Genomic DNA, 15600 nt, shown 5'->3' with positions numbered 1-15600 from the left:
AATGTCGCCATTTGAGAGCTCTCAAAGACTCACAAGATAAGACTAGGAGAAGGAGAACAAGTCTCACAAAATCTCACTCAATTTGAGAAGAGTACCTTTACTTCAAAATTCAATGTGTCTTTACAAGAGCCAAACACCTCTATATATAGTGTAGAGGGCTGGTCATTCAAAAGGCAAAAGTGAGAAGGAGCAAAAGAAAAGGCATTTAGAAATGTCGCCCCAAACAAGTCTCAAACTCTCTAAAATGTGTGACTTTTCTATTACTTTCTCATAAGTCCTATACTCCTTTTCATACTTTCCTTATATGTTCTATTTTAAATCTATTCTAAAGATATTACAAAAAGAGACATCAATTGATGCTCATATCCTAATGCTAGTGCCTTACTCCTAGTAATTCTCTGAGGCATGGTGGAAGATGTAACCATAGGTTGGGCTTGGACCTTAGATTGGGCTTGAGTTTGTTGAGCTTGGACCTCAAGCGTCCTTTCTCCTTTGTTTACATCAAAAACCTAGGTGGGGTTTTAGGGTTTATTTATTTTTTTAACTGAAGGACAAATGTAATTACACAATTTGTTAGAATAGTATGGCTTTAAACTAGAGGGGGTGAATTGTTTAAAGAGGGTTTTCGGAGATTTTTAAGCCAAGAATGAAATTACTTCAAAAAACAATTAATAAGGAATTTAGTTTGCCAAAACACAAAGCAAAAAGCACAGCACCAGAAAAACAATCGGTTGTTTCGCAGAAACAATCGGTTGTTTCAATCTCTAAGCAATCTCAACTCTTTCAAAATCTCAAAATCTGTGAAAACTCAAATATGTTTTTCTGTATATATCAAAGATGTTGTTTGTTATCAAATCTTAACAAACTATTAATTACATTTAAAGATTGGTCAAAGAATTAAAAACTGGAATGTAAACAGTTAGAAAATCATTTAATGCTCAGTCAAAGTACAAACCATTTTTATGTTATGGTACCAAAACAAACAATCGGTTGTTTCCACGAATCAATCGGTTGTTTTGGTTTGACAACAAGCAACCATAAAAACAGTTTTCAACCTTTCCTAAAAACACCTTAAGTATAAAACAATCGGTTGTTTCGACAAAACAACAGGTTGTTTTTCACTTAGCTTGAAAAACACTTTTCTTTTAAAAAGATTGAGAGTGCCTATGCTTTGGATTCAATCAAGAGTGGATTACATATACAATCTACCCCAGATCCTATCTAAGACAGCTCAGCAACAGCAAGCACAACCTAGCCTTCAACATTCTTCAAAGGGTTTTGGATTCTTCAAAGCTTGAACACCACTTGGTTCAACACAATTATGTAATCTTGAATTCATTTTTTTGAAAAAACACATTCCATTTTACATAATATGGAAGCTTTTCCTAGATCTAGGATTAGCTTATGGATTATGTAATCCATAATGTATTTTTTTTAACTTTTTTACATATGGGTAGTTTTGGAGTTACAAAATTTATGGGGTGATACAAGAACTTATGGGGGTGTAGGAAAAAGCATCCCTTATGGACCTAGTTATATTCTTATGGAATTAATAATACCTTGTGGACTTAAGGCGGCTTCTTCCTACATTTCCACATGTTTTTGTGACACTCCATAATAAATATGAAAATACGATTTTGTCCTTTAGTAAAAAAATAAAACTCTAAAATTTCAAACAACTTTTCACCTTCTTCCTTTTTTTTCGCAACCCCAAGCATCTAACATACCAAGGGACCCTAATACCCATTTGAACCTGTTAAAGGTTTTTTAGGTGGTTCTTTATGCATTTTGAGAGGATTTCACAGTTCTTTTGTGGTTCTGTGGTGGAAAAGTTTATTTTTACCTTTCGCCATTTTGGATTACATATGTCGAAAGCCATTTTGTAATATTAAATTGTTCATCGAATTTGGACAATCCAAAAGTAATTTTTCATAAAATTATATTTTGGATTACATAAACTAGAAGCTATTTCCGAATCCGGTTTTAACTTCCGATTTATGTAATCCAAAATATATTTTGTTAAAAAATCACTTCCAGATTCGATATTAGCTTTCGGTCTATGTAATCTGAAATATATTTTCATGTAATCCAAAATATACTTTTGCCCTACAAATTTCCTAATTCAAAACATTTTTCTGAATCCGGTTATGAGTTCTGGATTGTCCAATTCATAAACTATTTCATCGTTTCAATTAATTCTAGATTGTGTAATCTAGAGATTCACCAGATTAAACAATTTTGAATACACACAAATCCACACCTTGTTTAAACATTTAACTTTTTTAAAGAAGGGTACTTTCAAAATTATAAAAGTTATGGAGGTGTACAAGAATATATGGAGGTGTAGGAAGAAACAACATGAACTTAAGCGAATGAAATTCCAGGTTCAAAAGATCATCCAAAATTACCTTAGATGATTGAAAAGAGTTTTTTTACTATTTTGGAACATGTAGCCTTGTATATATTATTATGTTTTGTAAAGCCTAATATACTTTAGGTACTGTAAATAAATGTATATAAATATATGCATATATCTATATGCATGAGGAGTATAATAATATGGTGTATTACACGGGAGGGTTACTTTAACAAAGAGAGTCTTGTCTTTCATTCCATGCACTCTTTGAAAAACTTCTAACTACTGGAAAGGATATGCAATGATATAGATTCTAAGGCGTGCAACTTTGTGTGGAGAAAACCATGCATTCATTGGCCAAGTTGGAACACTATAATTCAACCGAAACAAAGGATTGGACTGGGAATAAAGGAGTTAGGGAGACTAATCACAACTCTCCTTGGTATGGTCTTCTACCTAAAGACATTTTCCACCTACTTTACCATTGTCTCAACACCGAAAAAACTATTAATGAAAAAAAATAGCTCTCATTCAAATTGCAAAACTTGGTTCACTAATCATTCTTAAATCTAATTTTTATGATAATAAGCTTCAAACATAAAAATAAATGTCAAAATCATATCAATTCAAATCTAATCAAATACAAATTTGTTTTATTCCAATTACAAATAGTTGCACATATTTTCATATTTATTTAGTAGGATTCAAGAAACTCTTGAACCATTGGACTGATTGTTTGGGATATCTTTTCTGCTTGTCTTTATAATCAACAAAATACAAACCAAACCTAGAGCTGTATCCAGCTGACCACTCCCAATTATCCAGTAGTGACCAAACAAAATAGCCTTTCACATTGCAGCCCTCTCTGCAAGAAGACAAGCCAATACTTCATTAGTTTACTGAATTACAAAATTGTTCATACAATTTTCCCAAAACTCTAATTCAACTAATAACAACCATTACTTACTTGATAGAAGCCAACAAGTAAGATAAATAGTCACTGTGGTATCTAATCCGCTTTTCATCCTTTAGAGCATCCTTAATGGAGATAAATGGACTATTTGGATCATCCATCCCTGTGACAGTCATCAGAAAAAATATTTAGCTTACAATTTTCACCCTTTCATACCATTTTATTCTAAAAAAAAAAGGAAAATAGATTGCATTCCATATTATGGAACATGAAAATACACCAAAAATAAAATTATGAAGCAAAGATTTGAAGCGATATCATGATATCTAGCTATGTGAAAAATAATGTTGTTAGATATTTTGTTTTTTGTACTGCACGTAACTGCAAAAAAAAAAAATTTCTATTTCAATGGTTGAATAAATTTGTCCAAGTAACTGTTCCTAAACTTTAGGTAAAAACATTTAAGAGTTCGTTACTGCAAGCATTATAAATGTAATTGTTAGTAAAGATAATGCATATCTTGCTCTTTTTTGTTTCACTTAATATTTCTCCTCTTTCATTATTTTATTTCCTTTATTTTTTTGTTGTCTACCTTTTATTCCTTAGCACCAACAATTGGTATCAGAGCTTTCTTCTTGAGGATCTATGAGGACACTAGAGTGCATCAATGGAAAGCGAGTCAAGTTTTTCAACAATGGCACCACCAGTCTTCAATGGAAAAAAACTATCTTATGTGGGCAGTTCGTATGGAGACCTACCTAGAAGCATTAGATCTATGGGAAGATGTAGAAAAGGACTATGAAATTAAGTCCCTTCCAGAAAACCCTACTAATCACAAAAGGAGAAGAATAAAAAACAAGCAAAGGCAAAAGCATGCCTATTTGCAGGAGTATCTCCCACCATATTCACACGCATTATGTCTCTCAAATCAGCCAAAGCCATATGGGACAACTATCTCAAAACAGGGTATGAAGGTGATGACCGAATTAAGAGTATGCAAGTGTTGAACCTCATTAGAGAGTTTGAGTTGCAGAAGATGAAGGAGACAGGATCCATCTAGGAATATTTTGAAAGGCTTCTGGACATTGCAAATAGACTAAGATTGCGTGGATTTGATTTTAAAGACTTCCTCTTTATAAGCATTGCACAAGTTGGGTCATCCACGGTTTAAGTGTTGGAGAAGACCTGATGCTAAGTGCAACAAGTGCAATCAACTTGGGCATGAAACAGTCATTTGTAAAAACCAAAGTGAACAACAAGATGTAGATGCTCAAATTGCAAATGAGGAGAATGATGAAATTTTCGTTGCAACTTGTTTCTCCAACAATATTCAAGTGCATCTTGGTTAATTGATAGTGGATGCATAAATCATATGACATATGACAAAGATCTTTTACAGGAGTTGAAGCCTTCAAAAATTTCAAAGGTCACATTCCAGTCAAAGAAATATGAACCATTGTTGTAGCAACACATTCAGGTACTAAAATCATTACTGATGTGTTATATATACCTAATATAAACCAAAATTTATTGAGTGTTATGCTACAAAATGGATTCAAGGTGTTTTTTTGAAGATAACCATTGTTTGATCAAGGATGCAACAGGACAAGATCTGTTCAAGGTAAAAATGAGAGGCAAAAGTTTCTCATTAGATCCATTTCAGGAGGAGCAGACAGTATTTTCAAAAAAGAGAAAATATTGTAGAGTTATGACACAAGAGGCTTGGTCAAGGGCTTCTTAAAATGCAAAAATTTGAAATGGAAGATGATCCACCAATTAAAGGCACTCGATTACTCTCTGACATATATTAGAGGTGTAATGTTGTAGTATGTGAACCTACTGATCACAAAGAAGTTATCAATGACCCAAAGTGGAAAAAGGCAATGGAGGAGGAGTTGTGTATGATTAAGAAGAACAAAACTTGGGACCTTTTTGACATACCTCGAGATAGAAAGGTACATCAAATGGATGTCAACCTAAAAGTTTCATTGTGAAAGAAAAAAAAAAGTATATATATATATATATATATATTTAAAGTGAATATTTTGTTTTTTGTAACCATTTAAGAGTCATTTACTGCCAACATTATAAATGTAATAGTTAGCAAAGATAATTAATATCTTGCCTTGTTTTGTTTCAGTTAATATTTTTCCTCTTTCAATATTTTATTTCCTTTATTTTTTTCTATCTACCTTTTATTCCTTAACACCATCAAATGCAATTCTTCATTCTTCACATGATATACTTTATCAAATACCAAGTATCAACTAAGTAATTTATGGATTTGACTACTGAGTTATTCACTTTAAAGAAAAACAAAAAAAAAATCTCACTGGGACGAGAAAATTAATGAAGTGGATTTTAACATGTAATTGTCAGATTGTTTAACCTTTAATATAAGTAAACTTGACAAACATAAAAAAAAACTATAAATCTACTTGTTTTATTAAATAAACACAACCAAACTTGCAATTTAGGTTATATTTAAATATCTTAATGCCAAATTGCACTCTAGAATTTTTGTAGAATGTAAGAATTCGAATATTACCATTTTCCGTGATAAAGATAGAAGGGTTTCCGTACTTTTGTTTGATGTAGATCATTAAGCTTCTCATGCTTTGTGGCACAATATACAACCATATAGAATTTGCCTGCGAGACGAAATTTACATAATTAACAAAAAAAATGGCATTTATTCACTAAGTAATTAGCTGTCATTATTATAGACAAAATGAGTGTTGATTATAATAAAACATGAAAATTAAGTATAAGAACGACAGAGAGAAAATACAGGACAAGACACTCTTATTCTTTTGTCACTAGTTTTGCTTCCAGTACCAAAGTTTAATCTGATTATGGTTTATTCTCAAGCAATTGTCATTACAGTATCTGAATGAGACAAAAAAATCAGTCGTTTATGACTTACCCTTTCCGAAATAGCTTTAGTACCATTGAATGCTGACAGCAAAGAGAAGGAAAACAATAACTTAGTGACAGAGCAAAACAACAAAATTATAAATAACTTTGATAAAGTAAATGATTGTTTGGTAATGTCTGCTTTGAAACTTACGAAGGGTAACGGTACCAGAGTCTGCAACGGAATCATGGAGCAGAGTTCCAATTATATTAGTAGAATTGTTTCTTGCATAAAATGTGGTGTAATGGTTGATTCCCACAAAATCTAATGAACCCTTAACAAGAGAAGCCTCGAATTGCGAAAATTTTGGAAGCCTACTTCCTACTCTACTCCTCATGGAGCTTGGATAATCCCCAAACATCAAAGGATCAAGAAACCTGCCATTATGACATCTAAATATTTAGTTTTGATCATGCCCTTCTTCTCATCTTAATGGTGGGAGCATATCACAGGCCTTACTTTCAAATGTAAGCAAAAATGAGTCTTTTTACAACTCCTATATAGAACTTTTTGTGAAAATAATTTTCTCTTTCTTCTTCTTATTCAGCCATTTCATTGATGCCTTTGGACAGAAACTATTAAGAGTTCAATCTATGAGGTACTATGAGAACGACTTACCATCCCAGTTGAAAATCTTGAGCTCTCTGAGCTGCATCAATGTTTTCTTGGGTATTTGTTTCTGGCTCATACCAAATGACATCAAAAGCTATCCCTAGCGATCCTTTCTGAATACTCTGCAGTAACCAAACTTAATAATGTTTAGGCTTTCTAATACAGTATAAATAATTGCACAAGGAGCATATCTACACCTGCATAGGCTTTTAAAAGAATAATGAACTATTAAAATCTTTGATGCCAATGACACACTGAATAATATTCTGTATTTGATTCATCATATTACTTTCTTAATAAGATTACTACCAATAGAATACAATTCGTTTCTCCTTAAACATATGTCTTTACTACAATTTTCATAAATTTTACCTTGTATTTTTTTCTATAAATATCTGCTACTGCCGCATGAGAAAGTAGGACATTGTGAGCAACAATATAAGGTTCAGTAGCAGAGTTGCCTGCCCTACAAAACAGGTGAAGGAGAATAGAGCATCGTCCAGGCGCTTGTAGACCAACATCATACCCTTGTGTGGCAAATGTATGTGGCTCATTAAATGTGATCCAATGCTTCACCCTGTCCCCAAATTTCTGAAAGCATGTCTCAGCATAAGTTGAAAAGTCCTTTCTGTAGCACACAGGAATAAAATAACTATAAGCATATTTTCTCATCTATTACCAAAATTTTAAAAGCATTGCAAGTGTTGTATTATATTTTGTACATGATCGAAGTGTTTAGCCATCCATTATACTTGTCTTCCAAGGCTTGAGGTAGGTCCCAGTGATAGAGGGTCACATATGGTTCAATTCCTGCAAATGTAATGCATCGAGCAATGAGAAGCATTAAAGAACTCTACATCCAAATAAATCGTGATTTGATAATGCCTACTATGACTAAGAACTTTGAAGATGCAGACAACACTCTAGATGGAAATCGCATTTTATATTCACAACTAAAACAAAAAGCTAACAATTACACAGGGATAATAAGAGTTACCTTTGGCTAGTAAAGCGTTTATGAGTTTATTATAATGATCAACTCCTGCTTGATTGATTTGGCCAGATCCATCTAATACATGAAATGTTAGTGATTCAGATCAGCTTCTTAAGATTACGCATAGTCACAGAAAATTTCAAATTAATTACTAATAAAAAACATTAGTGTTAAAATTATCCAACAGTCAGACTCAGAAAAGGGTTAAAGTTCTTTTCGAACTTGGTATGCATCAGTCCTTTTCTTCTGTTATCTAGAAAGAGGGGTTATAACATATAGTATACTCCTGAAAAATTTACAACAAAAATCTGTAGCACTGGAGCCATTTAATAAAAATTGTCATAAGATAAATCGCTTAAAACAATGGTAGTAAATAATAGTATTGAATCAATTGCCTATTTGAATAAAAACAAGTATGCAATCGCTTACTGGGAAATATCCGAGACCAAGAAATGGAAAATCGATAGGCATCCATCCCCATGTCCTTCATTAGTTGTACATCTTCCTACGTGGAAAAACAGTATGCAATTTTCAAACACAAGCACCACCTTTGACCAACAAGAGTTAAAGTAATTGTTGAACTGTATCATTAATTTGAAATGTTATTTTTATTGGGCACTTCTTACATTTTTACCTTCTTAAGTGCCGACATGTATAATGTTTTTAACTCTATCAATATTGAGATGAGTGTAGCCATTTTTTGTTTTGAGAGTTTCATTCATCTATCAATAATTTTGCATCTTAATTTCTGCTACCTTATTCTTAAGAAAAATACTAATTAATTAGTAGGACTTAATCACAAAAAAAGTTCTTCAAACAAAAATATCATTCCATAATTTTTTATTGACCTTTGTGAAATCAAATTATTATTTAAAACACTGAACAAAGCACAAAAAGTTTCCATGTGAAGCCAACCAAGTTACAACCAAAACTATTAATAAACAGCACTTCGAGTAAGTGCTTCAAATAGTAAACACCAAAAAGTAAAACCAATGTAGCAAACTTCCCACTCAATAGCACAACGAATACAAAACCTAAAAGCAAAACTCATTACAGAAAAGACTTAGGTGAATTATACCAGCGTGTCACTGAATTTCACGATAAGTCTTCATCCATTGCCATGTAATAATCATAACTTTTTCAAAGCACATAAACTTTGAGACTTTCTAAAGAAAGGATATTTCACATGCGCTTGAAGACCTTCTTCATAAAGGAGGTGACAATTGCGGGCCATTCTTTTTTAAATCAGACATATTAGTGAAGACTTTTTTTCAACATTCAATGATTCAACCGAACTAGTATTCATTTAATTACTATAATAATTAAATAATATCATAGCTATGAAGGTAAAAATTAAAATTATTTATTGATTTATTGGTTATTATTATTTAAAGTACATCTAAAAATTAAAATAAAATATGTATTAATAGTAATAAGTTTACATGTAGAAAAAAAAAACATTTTTTAATCGCTTGTAGATTTGTTTCCAGTTCTTAAAATTGATTTTATGATTTCTTTGAATCTATTATTTGATCAATTTACCAGTCCAATTTTTAAAATAGAGGTAAGGAAACCCAAGCAAAAATAGCATTTAAGTTAAAAAAATAATATACGCTTAAATAACTTTTTCATCTCTTTTTAATTTGTGAATTTTGCATCTCAAGTAAATTTTTTTCCATCTAATCTTCGATAAAAAAAATATTTCTATTTTGATTCTTATTATCATTTACTAGCATCTGTTAAGTGAGATATTAGTTATTGAATAAGATTAGGACGTGTATAGTTTTTTTTTTTTTCAGAAAACGGAAGAAAACCTTACTCATATTGCATTCATGTGTTTTCCTTCAGAAGAAAATTTAAAAAATACATGTGTTAATTTTACTAAAGTAAAAATTTATATAAGATAAAAAAAACTTACTAAAAACTAAAAGTAAAAATATAAAATTTTAATAAAAACTAAAGCGAAAGAAATACTCTTACAAGTTTTACTTAATAGCTGACGTGTCATTATTAGAATTTACCTATCACTTAACATGGATTTCATCTTCATTTAACAATGTCAAAAAGCAATACAAAAACTTATTTAAGTAAATATTAAAACTTATCAGATCCAGAATGTTCAGGTGTAATCTATGGTGTTAATTTTTTAAAATTGTAAATATTCAAATATAAATCACAATAATTTATAATCTTTATTTTATTTATCAGGAGAAAAGGGGTTTTGTGAAGAAAATTAGGTTCCAAAACCAAAACTATTAACTGTTACTTACTTCGTATCGGTGGTACTGATCCACTGCAACATCAGCATTGCTGAAATCAAGTATCTTACCTGCAATAATAAAACGTTCAAATAAAATTTCTTCATCTTTCAATTTATAATTTCTCAAGTAAAAGATTATTTCTTTTTTACTTTTAACCGTTTTAATCTTAATTTTTTTACTTTATATTTAACTTAATCTTATAAATCAATTTATAATATAAAGTATTTTTACTTTTAATCGAACTATTCTTATTACATTAATAATATACTCTTTTAGTCAAAAATAATTATTAAAATGTATAATTAAAAGAGAACTAGTTACTTTCAATTTCAAGTAGCGCCGTCATTATCTACATAATGATTTTGCATGAAAGTCGTTATTTTACAGAAGAAAAAAAGATTCAATGATTGATGAAAATTAAATTTGATGATTACTTTGGCGTAAACAAGATAAATGATATGTTATTTGAGAGTTAAGTGTCGGAAAAAAAAGAATACATTAATTGAATTAGGAGAATTAGGTAGAAAGAAAAATAGAGGGAATAAATAGAGCAACTCATATAAATGTAGTTTGATATAAAGAATCTTACCAAAAGTATGTGAAAATTTATCCCACACAGATGGTCCCCTTCCATCTTCTTTCACTGCCCCTTCATACTACATGCAATACAAGTAAACAAAATTATTGTCTAAATATAGTTTGCAAATCTTTTTAATTAAATTCTAATAAAAAAATATTTGATAATTTTAATATGTGAAAGAAAAATACTATTTTTGAGTAATAAGATTAATAACTTCACACCATATAGATTTTGTCTTTTTAAACTTTATTCATTTCTCATATTCACATTGTTACGAGTTTTGGAACTATATATTCTTGTCCAAATATCATTTTCAAAAAGAAATCCAACAAACTATTATTAAGTAGAGGAAAAAATTAAAACGAACCCAAAAACTAAATTTTGAAATAATGCAAACTGAAAATGTCAACTAGTAGACTTGGCATTGACTTTCCTTTCCAAACTATTACTTATTATTGGAAAATATTACTGCGTTAATTTATAATTATAATGTGATAAAATATAATTTTAAAATTCAGTAAAAAAATATTTTTTTCTCTTCAGTTATAATATGATATAGGATTATCAAGAGCACATATAAGAATAATTCTGGGATTAAGATACATTCCCTTTAAGCCTTTAATGAAGTTAAGATTAAACAATTTATGAGTCTCACTAAGTTACATAAAATGAATCGAATCTCACTAGATCGAAGTATGATTTTTAACAGTTTTACTGCATATAAAACTATACACTTCTACTCCACGGACAAAATTTGACGTATGTAATAAACCATTGGAAAATTCTGCTCCTACAATTATTAACAACATTATTATTTTTTTGTACAATTCTTAAAGAAAGATAAAAGGAGAAAAAAACGATTTACAAAAAATAGGGTAAATTGTATACGATTTACAATATATAATTTGATAAATATAAAAAATAGAAAAAGTTATATACAAGTAAAATTGGGTAAATTTCCTATCTAACACCATTTACACTTTTATTTTCCTATCTAGCACTGTTTTGTTTTTATTTATCTATCTAGCACTCTTTTGTTTTTATTTCTCTATCTAGCACCCTTTTGTTTTTATTTTCCTATCTAACACCTTTTTATTTTTTATTTCCCTACTTAGCACCATTTGAAAAATAAATAAAACCAAATTAATTAACTTTTTTTTTGATAATTTTTATTTTGAATGCATTAAAAAATAAATATTTTAATGTTTAAAATATTTATAAATATAATTAATGAATAAAAAAATGAGTTTTTACAAAATAAAAATAAAAAAGTAATAAATTTAAAATATTTAGTTTAATTTTTTTTTTAAGAATGAAGAAACTAAAAAATTAAACCTTAAAACAACATAAAAGTTGAATCTATAAACATAAATTGGTATTTATTTTTATTATTATTGATGATGTAATCATATTAATTTCTAGTAAAAAATACATGACATAATTATAAAAAAAAAAATCAAAGTCAATTAGTATTAATTAATAGTGGACACACAAATAATATTGAAGTGTCTACCCTAAATGCAAAATCCTAAAAAAAGAACTAATGTAAATGTTAATCTTAAAAATGAGAAGAAAAAAATGAAAAAATAAATAAGTTTTAGAAAATAAAAACAACAACAATAAAATAAAATAAAACATAAATAAATAAATAAAGAATGACAGAAAAAAAAACTAAAAACATAAAAGATATAAAATAAAGACAAAACAAAATAAGATAAAGATAAAAAAATATTAAAAAAAATTCCAATTAAGATAAATATAAGAGATATAAGGCGACACTAAATAAGTATATGTTGATCATAAAAAGAAAAATAAATAAAAGATGATCATTCATTTAATATTTTCTTCAATAGTACATTACATAGTTTGTGTGAAATGAAACATAATTAATGACCATAAGTGCACATATATTAATGTAGAGTTTAATTTTTTATTTTTTTCATTCTTAAAAAAATAATTTTTAAACTAATCATTTCAAATTTTTTACTTTTTTATTTTTATTTTATAAAAACTTAAATTTTTATTCATTAATTATATTTCTAATTATTTTAAACATTAAAAATATTTATTTTCTAATGTATTTAAAATTAAATTATTAAAAATATAATAATTTATTATTTATTTTTAAAATGATGCTAAACTGAAAAATAAAAAATAAAAGAATGTTAAATAAGAAAATAAAAAAAAGTACTAAATAGAAAAAAAAATACTAATGGAGAAATAAATGTATAAATGATATTAAACAGAGAATTTACAGCAGCAACAACAGTTTCATATATTTTTTTATAATATCAGACTTTTTTCTAATGTGAATATGTGGTACCACTTTGATATCAGCACCTTCATCGTGTAAAAGACAAAGTTAGTTACCATGTACACATTATGAAGTCGGAAGAAAAGCATCTAAAGCCCAGAAAAGAAGGACATGGCAAGGTTTTTGCCTTTTCTATCAAATAGAGAGAAAACAGAGAGAGACACAACAAAAAACTAGCAAAAAATGGTTGGGGGAAGTTGAATCGATGAGTGTGTACGAACCTGAAAAGCCGAAGAAGCAGTTCCGAAAACGAAGCCATTGGGGAAGTTTTGACGGTTTATCTCCGATTTGCATATTCGCATCTGAACTAATGCCATCATTGCCAATATGAAAACAGCGGCTCTTCTAGAGGCCATGGTTAGAGAGAGAAGATTGAGTTTTGGAAGAGAAGGGAGAAAGGGGTAATAGAGATTGAGAGTTTTGGGAGAATATATAGAGAGGGAAATTTTGGAAAGAAGTGTTATATAGCCAATTAAGGATGAGCTAGATGGGTCTTTAGTGGGAGTGTGTGAACGGGGGAAGAAGAATAAATGCATAAAAGAACATTTATGGCATGTGATGGTGGGGTGTTCAAGCCGAAATAACTATAAAGTTTTCACAAATTCTGAATAATTGCATTGTTGCTTTCCCATTTTGTTTTCTTCAATACCATTTATTTTCTCTATTTCTGTTGTGTGTTTGCTTCAAGCAAGATAGTATAACTTTGTGCAAACGGTTTTCTTTACCCTTCAAATATCCAATATCCAAGTGTACTACATCTCATCTGGAATAATATTACATTAATTCCAATATCTAGAATAATATTATTGTATTAATCCAAATATCTGAATTATTATTATTATTATTATTAAATCTCAAATAATTTGAGCTAATTAATGTTATATTCAATACATAATTATAAAAGGATAATGATATTTTGACACCCCTTCTCCATTTTACACCCACAACAAAATATTAATATTTATAATAAAAAAAATTAAAAAAAATTAAAAAATCTCCTTAATGAAAATATAGACAAAATACAAATGTTAAAATAATTTTTAAAATTAAAAATGATTAAAATATTAATATTCAATGGAGTGTATGGTGGAACAATGGAGGTCAAAAAATCATTTTCCATTGTAAAATCACCTTTATTATACCACAAATATCACTAGTAATCAACATATTGCTATAAAGTAACCATTAAATTAGGGATACACTTATGTTACTTGGAAATCTTATTAAATGATTATTAAAATATTATGTGGTTTAATTATCTATAAATATAATATAGGAGGAGGTATTTCAAAGACACTTTTTGACTTAAATTTCTTACTACATCAACTAAACATTTTTTTTCTTACTTGATCGTCGAAAAGTCTTTTATTAATGGATTTCCATTCGATATTGGATGATAAAACTCGACAAATCAATATCAAACTTTACTCGTCACTCGAACGAACCATCTCAAAAGGTTCTCACCAATTCTTGTAAGAACATTAAGGACACGTTCTTGTTCTCTAAAAATACTACTAGACAACACACACCTAGCTACAAGGTCTACAAGCTTTTCACATAGATTTGGAGGCATCAAAGCATCTTGTTCAACATTTCGGAGTCAACTTCTTTGACTTGATAGCTCTTCCTATCCCTATGAATGGTGTGACCCTCAGAAAAAACATGTTCCCCTACAAATAATTATAAAGGCCTTCATTTTTTATCTGCATAAGATTTCTACCTACTCAAAGTGGTCTTCAATCTTTCTTGAATTTCTCATTCATATGTTTTATTAAGTCTAACCCAACCAATGCACTTTCTTCATCCTGAAGCCAACACAAAGGTGTTTTACATTTTCTCTCATAGAGCAACTCAAAAGGAGTTATACCAATGCCCTTTTGATAATTGTTATTATAGGTAATTAAAACAAGTGTAAAATCTCATCCCAAATTACTAGATGACCCAACATAAGTTCTCAATAAGTCTTCTAAAGATTGATGATTTTCTTTGATTGTCCATCTGTTTGTGGATGATATGTTAAATTAAGTTGCAAAGTGGTTCCCAAGGCCTCCTAAAGCGTGTGCCAAAACCTAGAGGCAAAACAAGGATCACAATATGATACTATACTAGAGGGTACACCATACAATATAACTATTTCGTTAATATGTGTTTGATTAAGCTTCAACATATAAATCCTCAAATTCAGTGATAGGAAATGTGCAATCTTTGTGAGTGTGTCTACTATTATCCAAACTAAATCATGTTTCCTCATTGCTTGTGGTAAGGAGTAACAAAATTCATGGATATGCTATCTCACTTCCACATCGAGATGTCCAACTAGGTTAGCATACCCATTGATTGTTGATGCTCCATTTTAGATTTCTGACAACTTAAACATGCAACCACATACTTGGCTACACCTCTCTTCTTATCAGGCCACCAATAGGATTTCTTGAGATCTTGGAACATTTTCGTCATACCTAAATGTAAACTAAAATTGCTCTTATGACACTCAAATAATACCACCAAATTTAATTCTTCATCCTCAGGTACACATATTTCGTTTCTAATTTTTAAGATATCTTCTTAGCCTTAACCATGCCTATTAGTTTAAGATATCTTTCAATCTATCATTTGACTTTCCTTTATCTTTTCCAGGAACTCATTACAAACA

At 29.4% G+C, this 15600-nt stretch overlaps 1 protein-coding gene across 1 annotated transcript; it reads right to left on the bottom strand.

Moving 5' to 3' along the window:
• Positions 1 to 2960: 2960 nt before the first annotated feature.
• Positions 2961 to 13553, bottom strand: LOC137810908 (beta-glucosidase 40). Its single transcript, XM_068612403.1, has 13 exons — positions 13169 to 13553; positions 10643 to 10709; positions 10063 to 10121; positions 8222 to 8297; positions 7796 to 7867; positions 7521 to 7608; positions 7171 to 7426; positions 6805 to 6920; positions 6340 to 6563; positions 6196 to 6227; positions 5818 to 5920; positions 3324 to 3432; positions 2961 to 3221 (listed from the first exon to the last, which is right to left on the bottom strand). Exons 1-13 carry the CDS (start codon positions 13481 to 13483, stop codon positions 3047 to 3049), a joined length of 1692 nt encoding a protein of 563 aa, XP_068468504.1. The 5' UTR covers positions 13484 to 13553; the 3' UTR covers positions 2961 to 3046.
• Positions 13554 to 15600: the final 2047 nt, after the last annotated feature.

Source organism: Phaseolus vulgaris, chromosome 2, assembly GCF_051622355.1.
Source record: "Phaseolus vulgaris cultivar YP4 chromosome 2, ASM5162235v1, whole genome shotgun sequence".
In the NCBI taxonomy this organism is placed as follows: Eukaryota; Viridiplantae; Streptophyta; class Magnoliopsida; order Fabales; family Fabaceae; genus Phaseolus; species Phaseolus vulgaris.
This window is presented reverse-complemented; position numbering and strand designations above follow the sequence as displayed.

Coding starts and splice junctions, on each gene's coding strand:
- LOC137810908 (XM_068612403.1), bottom strand. CDS start 13,483: ATGCATTTATTCTTCTTCCCCCGTTCACACACTCCCACTAAAGACCCA. Junction 7,609..7,795: donor AAACGCTTTACTAGCCAAAG/GTAACTCTTATT, acceptor TTACATTTGCAG/GAATTGAACCATATGTGACC. Junction 3,222..3,323: donor TACTTGTTGGCTTCTATCAA/GTAAGTAATGGT, acceptor GTCTTCTTGCAG/AGAGGGCTGCAATGTGAAAG.